Source organism: Saimiri boliviensis, chromosome 16 (assembly GCF_048565385.1).
Source record: "Saimiri boliviensis isolate mSaiBol1 chromosome 16, mSaiBol1.pri, whole genome shotgun sequence".
NCBI classification, from domain to species: domain Eukaryota; kingdom Metazoa; phylum Chordata; class Mammalia; order Primates; family Cebidae; genus Saimiri; species Saimiri boliviensis.
Window position 1 is genome coordinate 67,722,346 of NC_133464.1, and position 15,112 is coordinate 67,737,457.

Genomic DNA, 15,112 nt, shown 5'->3' on the forward strand with positions numbered 1-15,112 from the left:
ATTTGGGGAAATGTGATTGTAGTTCTTTCTAGAAGACTTTGAGGTAGATTGCACTGCTGTATGACCATATATACTCTGTCGAATTGAGTATTTTTCGTGTGTAGAAATGTTTTGTGTGTTTTTTGATTTCATTTCTCTACATAGATACATAGCATATTCCTATGCCTAGTAAAATCAGACTCTCTAAAATTACTAATAACCTCTAATCGTGATTATTTAGTGACTTTTTTTTAGTTCTTCATCTACTCATTTTCTCTCACTTAATTTAAGGACAGGCTAAAATTTTAGCCATACCATTTTCAAATTATATAACCTCTCTTCCAATAAATTGGGTAAAATACTGTGTACCTCAGGGGACTGTAGGGGTTAAATTAAATAATTTACTTGGAAGCGCCTGACATGTATCTGTTATAAACCTGTAGTGCCTACCATGTTCCCACTCAGTAAATAGACCAAACTGTCTCTAACATCTAGTAGCAACTTTTTTAGTTTTATTTCAATAATTATACATTCTCTTTTCTGTACTTCTCACTAGCTCCTCTTCATCATCATTTAAACATGCCCAAGTTTTTGAATCATTAAAAAAAAAAAAAAGAACTGCTGTCTCTCACACTGTCCCCAACCAAGTTCCTGCAGCAGCCATCTCTCTTTTCCTCCTCATGGCCAATTATTTTGTAAAATGTTGCTCAATTTAGGATTGTCTGATGTTTCCTTATGATTTGATTGATATGATGTGTTTTTGGCAAGAATAAGTGATGTGCCCATCTCAGGGTATCGTATTAGAAGTCTGGTATGTGAAATTGATATAGCTCATTACTGGTCAAATTAACTTTGATCACTTGGTTAATTAAGGTGGTATCTGCTAGGTTTCTCCAGTGTTGTGTTATTTTTCACTTTGTCATTTTAAGATATTTTGTGAGGAGATACTTTGAGTGTTTCTCATCATACACTTACCCACTAGTTTTACCATCCCCTTTGGATTCTTGCCTGCAAGTTATTACTATGGTGTTTGTCAAATCACTGATTTTCTATTTCTATCATTCTTTAGTAGCAGCGATTCTTAAATTGAGGTCTCTGCTCTGTACATATACCTGTATGCATTTGACTGTGGAGAAAATGTGCAGCATTGACCAGATTTTCAACAGATCATTAAATGGTATTATCTTTTTCCATCTATCCCTACTTTCTCAGTTTTGTGGTCATAGCACTGCCATTAGAGTAGATGAAAAGAAAACTTTGTCTATTTGGCTTTGGTTTTTGATCTCTCTACATAGCTTATTCTGAATTCCTTTGAAAAGATCTAGTGCACAGCAGACCACGATACACCCACCTGAGGTGAATGAGAGCGGAACTGCAGTGTTGGTTGTTGTCCTATGTTGTCAAGACTTCGTTTTTTGTGGCCCCTAGGTGGTGAACCATTACATTTTGATCTGTATATTTCTAGTTTCACCTTAAAGAATGCGTGTTTTTATCCCTATAGAGTTTTAAATAAGTCAAATACAGTATTTAGTTTGTCTTACAAGAAAGATTGCTAAAAATTTTTAGATTTTTAAATATTACTATAGGTTATGATAACAATTAGGTTTTTTTTTGTTTTAAGCTATGCTTTCTTGAAGTAAATATATTTTTGTGAACAAAAGCTTAATTGAAACCTTAACTGAAACATGAATTTTTATAAGAAGTAGTTGTATTTTGACTTTTAATATCCCAGAAACTATTTCTATGGCTTTGCCCTTTATACAGCTAGCAAAAATGAGATTCTTATTTTTCTGTTCTTTAGGAACTACTGAGTCACTTCTACCCATGCTTTTTTTTTTTTTTTTTAAATCTTCTAGAACAAGATGGCTACTTTTGTATAAGAGAATTAAAATATTGCAATAATGATATATTTGAAGGAGTATTTGTGAAATAATCTTATTAAAATTGATAATTATCTTGAGTCTAATATGGCTTTCATAAAGTTTATCATTTTACAACGTTACATAGACACTTGAAATAAACTAAGCTATACTATACAGTGCAAAATTCAATCGTTTATTAAAAGAGGACGGTATGCAAGCTTGATTAAGCAATGCCTGTTTTCTTTTCTATACTTGGAAAATCAGTACATTGCTACTCTGGAAATTTATTTGGATATTAAGTCTTAAAAAAATAGAGGTATGTTTTCCCCTCATCAAACATTGTAGGATAGGTAGGACAGATTGCTTGTAGGATAAGTAGGACAGATTGCTATCTTAGATCTTTTTTGGGGTAATCACTATAAGGAAAATTAAATTTTAAGCAAGGGATCAGTATAAGTAAAGACACAGAGATTTTTCTAGTAAAGCAGTATGGTATGTGTATGTGTAGCAGGAGATAACCAGTTTATTGTCACAGAAATACCACATGTGAGGCAACTAATGTCAGAAGATGGTGTTGGACAGGTAGGTGAATGCTACATTGTGACAGGCTAATATGCCAAATTAAGGAGCTTGGACCACTGGGAGGAGATCTGAGAGGTAAGGAGAGCCTAAACTAGGGAAGGGCTAGAAAGGGTTGAGTTCAAGAAATACCAAGAGTTCTGGCATGGGTGAATGGTGCTCACACCCCAGGTAGAAAATAAAGAAGAGAAGCAGGTTTAGAGATCATAGAATATTTTTAGTGTTGTACAAGGGCTCTGAGGTGTAATGTTGTCAGCATCGAACATCAACTAAAACTGAATTTATTTTGATGACTCAAGTTTACAAATGTTAGAGTCTCAGCCTTCTCACCTAGCTTTTTTGATCCTCACCAGATGCTTGTGGGATAGGTAGGACAGATTGCTATCTTCGTTTTTCTTTTCCAGTTGTGGAATCTGTGCTCTTTTTAAATTATGTTCCCTGTTCATAGATAGCTGTTAGTTTTGTTGTTGTTGGGTATATAATCTAAAATGTCAAGGCTGAAAGGAGCTTCAGAAATCCTCCTTTTCATTTTCTTTATTTTACAAATGAATAACGGGCCCAAAGAGGTAAAGTCACTTTCCTAAGATCATATAGGCAGAAAAAGCAAAACAAGATCTGGAACTCAGCTTTATTGATTCCTGGTCCCTGTAACAAGAACTGCAATTTAAATTTGGATTACAAGTAATATTAGGCCAGGCTCTGCAACTTCAGTATTCTCATTTTTCTTTTATGTTTCTTGGAAATAGTGTGCAGTTCGTGCAGCCACAGAAGGCAGAACTCTCATTCTGGAAGGTTTGGAAAAGGCAGAGAGGAATGTTTTGCCTGTTTTGAACAACTTGCTGGAAAACAGAGAGATGCAGCTTGAAGATGGACGCTTCCTGATGTCTGCTGATCGTTATGACAAACTTCTCCAAGTAAGAGAAGAAAAATCTCGCTGCTTTGTCTTTGCTGTCAAGCTGTGGGCAGTGCCATTTTGTTGTATAAGACATGGTCCTACTGGAACCAGGACAGATATTCAGATGGCCCTTATCTTGGGTAAACTGCTAAAGTCATGAGTTTACAGTTTGACAAGGCTCTTCTGTTTGTAGACCTTGTCAGAAGATCTCCCAGATTTTTACTGTCTTTTTTCGGACAGTCTAATAGCAATTCTTTTTCTCATTTTTTTCCTATTTTTTCTTCTTCTCCTTCTTCCTTTTGTCCCATCTCCCTTTTGTCCCCCCTTTCTTTTTTTTTCTCTTAACAACTATTTACTACAAGGCTAATGACTTCTAGATAGTGCTAGTCACTAGGGATACAAAGCTGATGAAAGTCCAGTTCTTAGCTTCAGCAAGCTCAAGGTCCTGTAAGTATTGACAGAAATGAATAAAATATTTAAAGCTTATCCTGTTCTGATGACCCAAGCCACCAGCATTACATGCTGGGGTTGCTGTAGGAACCTCCTAACTGCACTCCCTGCTTCCATTCTTGTTCCCTGACACTGTTCTCAACACAGCAGTCAGTGATCGCCTTACATTTGGGGGCATTCGTATGCTCTAACGCTGATAGCTTCTTGAGTAAAGTTCACAGTTTTTACCATGCAATGCAGTGCCCTTTGTTGTCTGCTTCCCTCTACTAGAATAAAAGTTTCATAAGGGCAGGGATTTTTGTCACTGGTATTATCTCACGTTCCTAGAACAATGCCTGACACATGGTAGGTGCTCAATAACTATTTGTCAAATGAATGAATAAGTGCCATAGAATGATTAAATGCTGTGATAAACATGCATATAAAGAGGGCAACAACTAGGGAATGTGAGGACTCTTCAAAGGCTTGGGAGATAGGGTCATATAATGCCACAAATGACAAGAAAACACTTAGCCCTTGTTCATCCAGCTCAAGCTGTACCATGCTGAATCTCTCTGTGGCTAACCTAGCCTTCTGTGACTGACTGCTCTGCTTATACATTCTAGGACCCAGAGTCTCTCTCTTACCTGTTCTGTAGAGATACATATGTGCTAATCTTACTACCCCAAGTTGGTTGCAAATTGGTCAGGAGCAGGATCTGTGTCTCATACTTCCTGATCTTGCTCCCAGGGTGCTAATACAAGTCCAGAACACACTAGGCCCTAAATAATGAATGTTGACACCAGAGGGTCTGATTGAACTAATGCTGCATGGCTGGCAGGGCCAGAAGCAGTCTGTTTCTTTACTGTTTGTGGAAGTTTCTAGATGGTACTTTCTTGTGAAGTATAGTCATTTTCCTCTGGATCTATTCAGGGAGCATCTTGCTCTAATTTAATCAGAAGGAGATAAGGATTTAATCAAGTAGAAAAAGTTGAATTCATTTATTCATATTGTAAATTTACCAAAATGAAAGCTTTTTAATTTATTTTTAAAAGGCAGATATTATGCAGAACATTTTCTCTTTAGATGCTTTCTAATTACAAAGTAACTACTTGCCACTAGCGATTATATTAGTGTTCACCATTTTTAGTAAATAATTTGGAAAAAAGGTACTCAGAATATGGAATCTTTTTTTTTAAAGTATAGGAGTTACTTCACAGCAAAAAGTTGGATATATTCTTTATTCTTATAGTAGAGTTCTGTGCAGTTACTGAACATATTACTTTGAATAGGAATTCAGGATATGTGAGTCAAAAGAAGTTTAGTGGCCAGGCATGGTGGCTCACACCTGTAACCCCAGCACTTTGGGAGGCCGAAGTGGGCAGATCACCTGAGGTCAGGATCATTCATTCATATAAAAAGGAGATTGTCTATATTGGATTCTGGTGATAGTTAAATGAGAAAAATCCATGGAATGTGCTCACCACATAGTAAATTTCCAAAACATGTTAGTTATTACTAATAATATGCCTTGCTAGAAATACCCGTAAATATAATTATTTAAGGTCCACAGGTAATCACAGCTCTGCATGTGATCTGCCCCTCAGGGACTACCTTTCTTACAGCCTTTAGTCATGTATTTTCCTTACCCCTTTCCTTACCTCTTTTCCTCTGTATTACTGACTAAGGCTTGGTGATCTGACCCAAGTGCCCTTTATTACTTGTGTGTGTTAACTGCTTCTGTTCAAACACTCTGGTCTTCATGTTGTGAGCCTGCCCTGACATCCTGAATTGATTTCACTGTGCTGCCTTCCTTGACAGTTTGGTTTTGGGAGTGTTCTCAAATACAGTTTTCTTAACAGTCAAGTCCTAAGTTCTTTGACTTAGCCACCCTTACAGTTGTGATCTGCATCATTTATGCTATAGCTTCTGGATCTCTTATAGGATCATACCAAAAAAGAGTTGGATTCTTGGAAAATTGTCCGAGTTAGTGAAAATTTCCGAGTGATTGCCTTGGGCTTGCCAGTGCCAAGGTATTCTGGAAATCCATTAGACCCCCCTCTTCGTTCTCGGTTTCAAGCCAGGGATATTTATTATTTACCCTTCAAGGTAAGTATTACTAAGGATAATTTATTTGTTAAACAATTTTTCTATTTATAACAAGAAATTCAATTCTATAAAAATGTTACTGCATTTTTAAATGTCCTCCTTAGTAGGTCATGGAAAGATATGAGAAAAAAGAGTAAAGAAAATCTCTGCAAACTAGGAAGAAAACTTATTATGGCATTATTTGGAGGCTTTTTTTTTTTTTTAAAGGCTGGCTTTTCTTTTAGAAAATGAAATGATTTTTTGCTACTAAATATCTAGTGTTTATTTAATTAAAACGTTGGATTATATCTATAAAATGTTTGCATACCATCTGTTACATTTCTTGTTAATTGATTTAATATGTTTCTATATTACTTTAGGACCAACTTAAGTTGTTATATTCAATTGGAGCCAATGTTTCTGCTGAGAAGTAAGTATATTTTTATAAATATCTGGACACTGAACATTGAGCTTGTTTTGCCTGTTCATTGATTGATTCATTCATTCATTCAACAACTAGAATCTTAGAAGAATTTTTTAGTATTAGGAGGTTTGATGCTAAAATTAATAAGATATCTTTGGCAAGAAACTCAAATTCAAACTGAGTTAAAAGATACGTGAATAGCTTTACTTAACATGGCATAGTAAGTGCTGTAATTTCAAAATATTGGGGCTATTTGTTGAGACTTTATAAGGGCTTAACAAAAGCATTGGTGTTTGAAATGGGTCCTAAGTAATGAGTAATTTTTTCCAAAGAATGGAATCAAGGAATTCAAACAGAACAATTTTTTTTTAAAGTATGGAATATGAGAGTTTATGCCTTGTTCTTAGGGCCACACACACAAAATAAACTCTTGGAGGCTAGAGTTTAGGTTTGGGATTATGCAGTGTGAGAGGTGAGACTGGCAGGGTGGATTTGGACCAGGTATTGAAAAACCTCAAATATTGTGATGGATTTAGGAATATATCTGCAGCTAATCAGCTTCTGGGTTTTAAGTAGGCTATTATGATGTAGAGCCATTGTTCCTTAAGAATTAATATTAGGGATCATCTTTTTAGATTAATTAAATTAGCTCATATATTTAACAGATTATACATTTTATATTTTAAAACTATTAAAATTTAATATCATTTTTCCTCTAGAGTTTCTCAGCTCTTGTCCTTTGCCACAACTCTGTGTTCCCAAGAATCTTCTACTCTTGGACTTCCAGATTTTCCTTTAGATAGTTTAGCAGCTGCAGTTCAAATCTTGGTATGTATAAAATACATTAATGACTGGCATACCCAAATGTGTTAAAAAATTTGAAAGTTAATCATTAGGGATTAATAACTTCCAGTTTGCTTTGTCATACTCTTCTATAAATTCTGTAAGGCCTGAGATTAATTTGTTATATAGTGTAGTAAACCGTACAGAGACCAAGGACATGTTCTCAACCCCTAAAGAGCTTTCAGCTTTGGAGTAGGAGGTAGACATGCAGTCTCAGTAAAAGTCCTACAGAGGGAAGGGAGGCTTTAGCCTGATCAAGTAAGAGGTGCACTGCAGTGTGAGTTAGGCCTTAGAGCTGTCTCTACCTGAGTTAGGGGAGCTGGGGTTTTCGCACTGCTCTAGCTCCCATCAGTCACTATGTCATGGTTGTCTGAGGGGACACAAATTCCCAGACACTAACTGCTCTCCCAGCATGTGTGCAAGGGTGGCTCCAAGAGCCAAGGACAGTCTTCTTAAAAAGACCTATAGCAGTTGGCTTTTGGAAGAGAAAGCTAGGAGGCACACAGAGCGAATACAAACAGATCTGAGGGGACCTGATAGAGTATATACATTGCCACTGCAGTTTCATGAAGGGCATGGCAGTGATGTCTGGAGTGACAGAAAGGCCTTCCAGGCAAGAAGTCAAAGCACAGACAAATGTGTTCAATCACAAAAGAGCTAGGTATTGACATTGTTCTATATATCCAGAACAGAATTTCTCCTCTGGTTTATCAAATCTTATACTTTTATCAAATCTTTTTGTTTTTGCTTAGAACATTTTATTTTGAAAATTCTCAAATGTATAAAAAAAAGTTGAAAAATAGTAAAACATTCATAATCCTTTCGCCTACAATCACCCATTATTAATATATTGCCACATTTGTTTGCATGTGCTTTCTTCTTTTTTCTTTCTTTTTTTTCCATGAACCATTTGGAAGTAAATTGCAGTCAATACTTCAGTATGTGTATTAGTCTGTCCTCCCATTGCTAAGAAGAAATACCTGAGACTGAGTAATTTATAAAGGAAAGAGGTTTAATTGACTCACAGTTCCACAAGGCTGGGGAGGCCTCAGGAAACTTACAATCATGGTAGAAGGGGAAATGAACACATCCTTCTTCACATGGTGGCAGGAGAGAAAAGTACAGAGTGAAGGAGGGGAAAAGCCCCTTATAAAGCCATCAGATCTCATGAGAACTCACTATCATGAGAACAGCATGGAGGTTAACCACCCCCGTGATTCAGTTATCTCCTACCAGGTCCCTTCCACAACACATGGGGATTGTTGGAGCTACAATTCAAGATGAGATTTGGGTGGGGACACAGCCAAACCATATCAGTATGTAACTTCTAAGAGTTAGGACATTCTTCTACATAACCAGAACAACATTATCACACTCCATATCATGTTAATAGTAATCTATAATGTCATCTTATATAGTTCATATTGAAATTTCACTAATCTTTCTTTTCAATAGTCTCTTTTAAAGTGGAGTGAACAGAATTGACAGTGCAAATAATATGGGGAAGAATTTGAGGATAATGAACACTTTCTAATTTTACAGTTATAACTGTGAAGCTAAATTAATGTGGATGAGATTAACTTTGATTAGGAATAGAAGGGGATCAGATACTTTGGGATGAATAAGGTAGAGACATGTATTCTGTTTCAAATGGGGGTCTGTGGGATATTCATATAGTCACATATAATGAACAATTGAGGTTCAGGTTTAGAGCTCAAGAAAAAGTCAGGACCAGACATAGAAGTGAGGGAGCCATCAACAGATAGAAGACAGATCAAAGATGTGAGTGGGTAAGCCTACCCAGGGAAAGGGCAAGGAATGAGAAGAGAAGATAATGAATATTTGCTTTTGTAAACTTAAAGAAAATACCAGACATCTATTGGTTACTTTTATAAGTCAATTTTAATGTCATATGTACATTTCAGATGTTTTCTGTGATTATTTTGAATTTTTCTTATTCGTATGTATTTTTGCTCCTACATAGGATTCCTTTCCTATGATGTCAATTAAACATGCAATCCAGTGGCTTTATCCATACAGTATTTTGCTAGGTCATGAAGGGAAGATGGCTGTGGAAGGTGTTTTAAAGGTGAGTATCTGCTTTCCTTTCTTTCCTTTATTTTTTGATTTTCCCTTTTCTTGCCTTTTCTGATCTTCCCCTCACTCCTTTCTCTACCTCTCCTATTTTTCTCTCCCCATCTGTATTTCTTTCCCTTCCCTTCCCTTCTTTTCTAGGCATGGAGGCATCAGCATTCCAACAACAAAAAAGCCGTGATAAATAGGACAACAAGCACAGAGGGGGTGGCATGGATGGGAGATTGGTTATGTTGAGCAAATAAGCAAATAGATCGAGCAAATGAATGAATATATTTAGAATACTAAGAGCTATGCTTCTCATTGTTGGATAAGGGATTTATAATCATGGAAAGGGGGAAGGCAAGAAAAAACTCTAAGATATTAGATTGGAATTGGAGTTATCATTAAAAACATGGGCTTTTTAAAAAACAATATATATGAACAGATAGTTATAAAGATAGTATGTATATATGTATACATACACATGTTTTCTAGCTGTCTCCTGAGACAGCCTAAAAACTATGATGCTCTAGTAGCAGTGATCACACCAAGTACCAGGACACTGGTTTCCAAATATCGTGCTTTCTAAAAGGATCAGATCAGGGAATGTACAAGTTAGGCCTGGACCATCTTTCTGTGCCAGAGTGTAAGGAAATGTTCAACAAATGATGTCGATGTCAAAATGATGGAGTTTCCGGCTTGAAGTGGCTGAAATCTGGGACAATTTGAGCCTTAAAAAAAATGATGATGATAATTGATTTTAGCCTGTTGCATAAAATGGGAACCCTTGAGTCCATACTGATATAAATGAATAAAAAATATGGAGAAGGGAATTCTCTTTTAAAGTGTAAAATGCCTACTTGTGAATCTAGAAGGAATTATATAAATAGAAAAAACACCATTTGGCAACCATCAGAGTGGCAGTTAATTTAGACAGGAGTCATCAAAGGATGATAAAGGTAGTGGGTAGAGCTGCTATGAGGCACAAGATATTGGCAGAATCTCTGAATATCTCCCTTCAAAAGACTCAGTTCACTACAAAACAAGAAAGTGGTATTTATTTATTTACTTTTAAATCAGCCCTGCAGAAACAGGGCCTCAAAAAATTGGATTAAGACTCAGAATTGTTCTTCTTCACAGAAATCTTAAGTAAAAGGCAAAAAGATTTATATGATTTGAAGAGAAAAGAGTATAGAAAGTGGTATTTTTATAGTAAACTTCAAGTTGACTGGGTAAGACAAATTGATATTGTATGCCTCTCAAATTCCCCATTTCTTGGGAATTTTTATTGAGAGTTCATGACATGTTTGGCCATGAGGAAATACTGTAGAATTCTAGGTTGAGGGCCATTGTACAGAAGGTAGGCCTCTATTCTTTAAAACTGTTCAGACATGAAAAACAGGAACAAACATAGAAACATTCCAGGCTAAAGGAGACTGAAGAGATTGGATAACTAAATGCCTCATACGTTCCTGCATTAAATTCTGGACCATTAGAAACAAGTGAGAATGTTGGTGCTTTCGTAAAACTTGAGTAGGGTCTGCGGATTAGATAATAGTGTTATATTAAGTGGATTTCCTCATTTGGAGGCGTATGTGGTGATTACATTGGTCACAGTTCTTGTTTTTAGGAAATATCTACTTGAGTGTTTAGGGGTATGGGGCATCATATCTGCAGCTTGCTTTCCAATTGTTTAGATAAAGATCACTGATAAAGTAGGCAGGGGGAATAGGAGGGAGAGGGAAATGTGTTAAAATATTAACCATTGAGGAACCTGGGTGAAGGTTATTAACTTGAAAAGCAAGCATTTTAAATAAACTATGGGAATTGCTATAGAGTTGGCATAAGTGGTTTATAATGGGTGGGACACGATTTTCTTTCAAAGTATATGTGGCATAATCTCCTCATTGAATAGTTAACGGTGGTATTTTCCAAAAGGCCAGTCACACTCTAAAATGCCTTATAACTGTATTTTTAAAGGGTTGACCCTTGGCAGAGACTTACTGACTCACCAAAATTAATTTCTCCTTATGAAAGATGTTTTTTTTTTTTTTTTACATGGGTTGGTTCAAGGTGCAGATTTCTAAGAAACAGAATGTGACCACTAAACTGTGTACCTTTCTATTAGAACCTTTAGTTTCTGGAGACCAGGATTTCACAACTTTAAGCATATGAAATGATATTTCTCTTTCCCTTATCCTCAAATCTACAGAATCTTTGGGATACAGAACACCCTCTATGTATCTATTAAGAATGAGACGACCTTAGAAGAGTGGAACATTGGATTCTAGTTACATAAGTGGGACTTTTTTTTCAGATCAGTTAGCCAAAGAACCCAAAGAAACAGTATTTTCTTTGACAGGTTAAGTCAATAGTAATAATAAAATAAAAATAAACAGCTGTTCCTAATAGATAATGAGAAGAGAGGTGAAGGGACAGAATCTAAAAGAAAAGCAAAAAGAAGCAAGAGGAAAATAATGGTCGATAAAGAGACAAAGGAGAGTAAAGAGATAGCAGAGAATGGAAGCAGTGAAGTAACCAATGATGAAATAGAAGAAAGGGATGGGTGTGTGCGCGCGTGTTTGTTTGTGTGCATGTGTGTGTGTATGTGTGTATGAGAGAGAGAGAGAAAGGAAGAATAGGAAAAGGAGGAGGAGGAACAGCAGCCGAAAGAGTAGGAAGGTGGATATTAAGAACCATTTGGAAATGGGGAGATTAATAGGCTCAAGGAGTCAGGAAATTACCATCTTCTGACAATATAGTTCACTTAAAGGTTTATTACATGTGCTGGGGATAAAGAGAACTAGAACTTATCTTTGAGTTAATCAACGTCTTAGCTAAATTGACCATTGGTCATTGAAGTAGAGTAGTGTTTAAGAGCAAAGGCTGTGACTCTAGATGAACTTTAATGCTCCTCAGCACCATGCACAGTGCCTTGGGAACAAGGGCATGTACTCAGGGAGGAAGAAACTCATGGGAAATTCTGATAAAATGAAGCAATGTAAAGTTTTTCTGAAAAAAACTGAGAGAAGATATTCAGTGTCTAGAAAAATCAGTTACAAACAAAGGTCTTTATCTTTCCAAAAAAACCAGTTAGATGTGTTTTTGGTCTGTAATTTCAAAACTAGTCATACAAATTTATTATAAAGTTATAGAATATCTTTTTTGTTTGTTTGTTTATTGCATTTTAGGTTTTGGGGTACATGTGATGAACATGCAAGATTGTTGCATAGGTACACACATGGCAGTGTGGTTTGCTGCCTTCCGTCCCCTCACCTGTATCTGTCATTTCTTCCCATGCTATCTCTTCCTATCTTTAAAGAGTTGAATTTTCTGAAGAAAGTAACTAGTGTTGCTTCAATTTCTGTTCTTTATTTTAACCATAATTAAGGGGAACATAGAAAAATGATTGAGTTTATATTAGAACGGAAACGATTTCAAATTTGATTGTAGTGTTTTTTAAAAATGAAAAAGGGATTGGTATTAATTAGATAAGAGGAGAAAGAGTAGCCTGTCTTCTCACCTTAATTATGTGAAGAGCTAGTTAATGGACAGTTCTAACTCAGTAAACTATCAAGTGGGAGGCTTAAGTTCATTTGTCTGATCTTAATGAAGTAGGATCTTTTTGTAAGATACAGTGATTTATACAACCAGATTAGCATCTTAAATATCTTAAGAGTAGAAGAACCTATTTATTGATAAAATTCTTTGTGAACTCTTCTGGGAAGTCTGTGTGGCCTGTTTGTTATTGCAAGTTTCTACATTTTCCTCAAAGCATTATTTTAAGCTAATATTTATAGATGGGTGAAATGTTATATGTGCTCAAATAGTTTTGAATTAGAAGAGGTAAAAATTAAGAAAATATTGTTGAATTTGAAAAAAATGTTTAAGAAATAGAAGTATGTATTATAATGATATATTAAGACGGTACACACACACACACACACACACACAACTTTTCCATGATAATTATCTTCTCTCCTAGATTATCATATAAATTAATTGTAGTTGCATTTGAATTGGATATCCATTTGAATTTTAGTGTAATTCATTAATTAGACTGTAATTTTAAGGAAAAATTATTAGTCAATGACATGCAATCAGCTAGAATTCATAGTACCTTTCTTGTTTCTGAACAAGTTATAAAAATGGCTAGAATGACTTTCATTCCCCAGATGGTGCTCATCATGTAATGTTCATACTCTAAAAACATGTTTCTGTAGTCATGAAATAACTTCTAGCTTTTAGTTAAGGGTGTCTTAAAGAAAACCCTTTCATTCTGAATCTTTCTTATAGTTTAGTAACAAATACATCCAGGCTTCTAGTAACATGTCTCGGCTCTGTCCCTACTTGATTAAGACTGCATCATAACAATAGTTACAGTAGTAAGTTCCCTTGGTGATTTAGAAAGGATATACTGCCACTTATCCATTGATAATGTAATCTGAGCCATAGTTTGTTTTTTTTTTTTATAAGAAACTTGGATCTTACATTTAGTATTTTCATTTAGTTCAACAAACATTAATTGAACATTCATTATTTGACAAATGTTATACATATGGAAATCTAGTGATACAGAAGTGGATGCAATTTTATTTCAGTTCCTGAGGAACGTACAATATAAATGTCTGAGGAGCATCAGATATTTCAATAAATGACTCTTTTAATATGGTGGTTTTTTTTTTTCTTGCAGTCTAGCATAATGATGGCTAGCTCTGGTCAAAGAAGTAATGACCTGAAGTAGGCCAGTGAAATAGGAATTAAATGAATATGAGAAATGTTTCAGAGGTAGGATGATAGAAGTTAGTAACTGATGAAATATGAGGTGGGTTGAGGAAGTTATGAGAGAAAGTAAGAAATCAAATCCTGCCTTGGACAAGTGAATAGAGTTGCTGTTAATTAATATGAGAAAGTAGGGGAAAGGAGCACATTTGTGGTGGGGGCTAAATAATTCCATACACTAGGACCCTTTTGAATTTGAGGTTTTTCAGGTGGTTTGATCTCGCAGACTTGAAAATGTGGATCTGGTTCTAGAGGTATTTTGATATTAAAGATAAATACTTGGAACTCATTAATGTTTGGGTGTTAGTTGAATTCATGGGGATGGATGTAACAACCTAAGGAGTGCAAGTATGAGAGGAAAAGTCTGTCTGCAGACTGAACATTTCTGGATTGGATAGTGGGGAAAGAACCTTCAAATTAGGCAGACAAGAGTAGTTAGAAATAGAATGGCAGAGAGTATTCTTAGGGAGTATTGGGAGCAACTGTTTAAAGAAGAAAGTAATAGCAGCAGTTTCAAATGCTGCAAAGATGTCTTGTTGAATGAAGACTCTTGCAATATTCACTCAAAAAAGATCATTCATTCCATCCATCCTTCCATCCAATTGATTAGCCAGGCACTGTTATGCTGGAGATGTACACAAAACAGAACTTTCTACCTTCAGGGAACTTATTTTTTAGTGCAGGGCAACTAAAGGAATGGATACTTCTCAGTGATAGTGTCCATTCCTCAACTGACAGACTATATACCTTATTTACTTTCTGTCAGTCAAGTAAGTAAATAAGTATATAGTCTGTCAGTTTAGGAATGGACGCTATCACTGAGAGGATGACCTTTTAATAAAGATCTGAAGAAGTCCTGTGGGTAGAAAGTATTTCAGAGAGAAGGGATAACCAGTGTGAAAACGCTGAGGCAGCATACCTGGGAACTGTAGGAATAGCAAAGGACAGTGTATTGGGGCAGAGTGAGTGAAGGAGAGGTGAGTAGGAGAAAAATTGGAAGGTAAAGATAGTCAGATCATGTAGGGCTCTGTAAGCCGTGGAAAGGACTTCTGCTTTCAGTCTAAGTGAGGTGGAACACCAGTGGAGGGTTTTGAGGAATGTGTTATATGAGCGATCATTTTAACAGGCTCATTCTGGTTGCTATGTAGTGAATAG

At 35.8% G+C, this 15,112-nt stretch overlaps 1 protein-coding gene and 1 non-coding gene across 4 annotated transcripts in view; one reads left to right on the plus strand and one right to left on the minus strand.

Moving 5' to 3' along the window:
* VWA8 (von Willebrand factor A domain containing 8) overlaps positions 1 to 15,112 on the plus strand; it is a 372,198-nt gene that overhangs the window by 58,686 nt on the left and 298,400 nt on the right. For all 3 annotated transcript variants that reach the window (XM_003934387.4, XM_074387788.1, XM_074387787.1), the window contains exons 5-9: positions 3,167 to 3,334; positions 5,689 to 5,853; positions 6,213 to 6,262; positions 6,976 to 7,084; positions 9,084 to 9,188. In XM_003934387.4, the coding sequence (XP_003934436.2) occupies positions 3,167 to 3,334; positions 5,689 to 5,853; positions 6,213 to 6,262; positions 6,976 to 7,084; positions 9,084 to 9,188 (597 nt within the window). The remainder of the gene's footprint in view (positions 1 to 3,166; positions 3,335 to 5,688; positions 5,854 to 6,212; positions 6,263 to 6,975; positions 7,085 to 9,083; positions 9,189 to 15,112) is intronic.
* On the minus strand, positions 10,254 to 10,368 carry LOC120365890 (U5 spliceosomal RNA). The gene has a single exon (XR_005580722.1). It is a non-coding gene; the product is annotated as a U5 spliceosomal RNA (small nuclear RNA).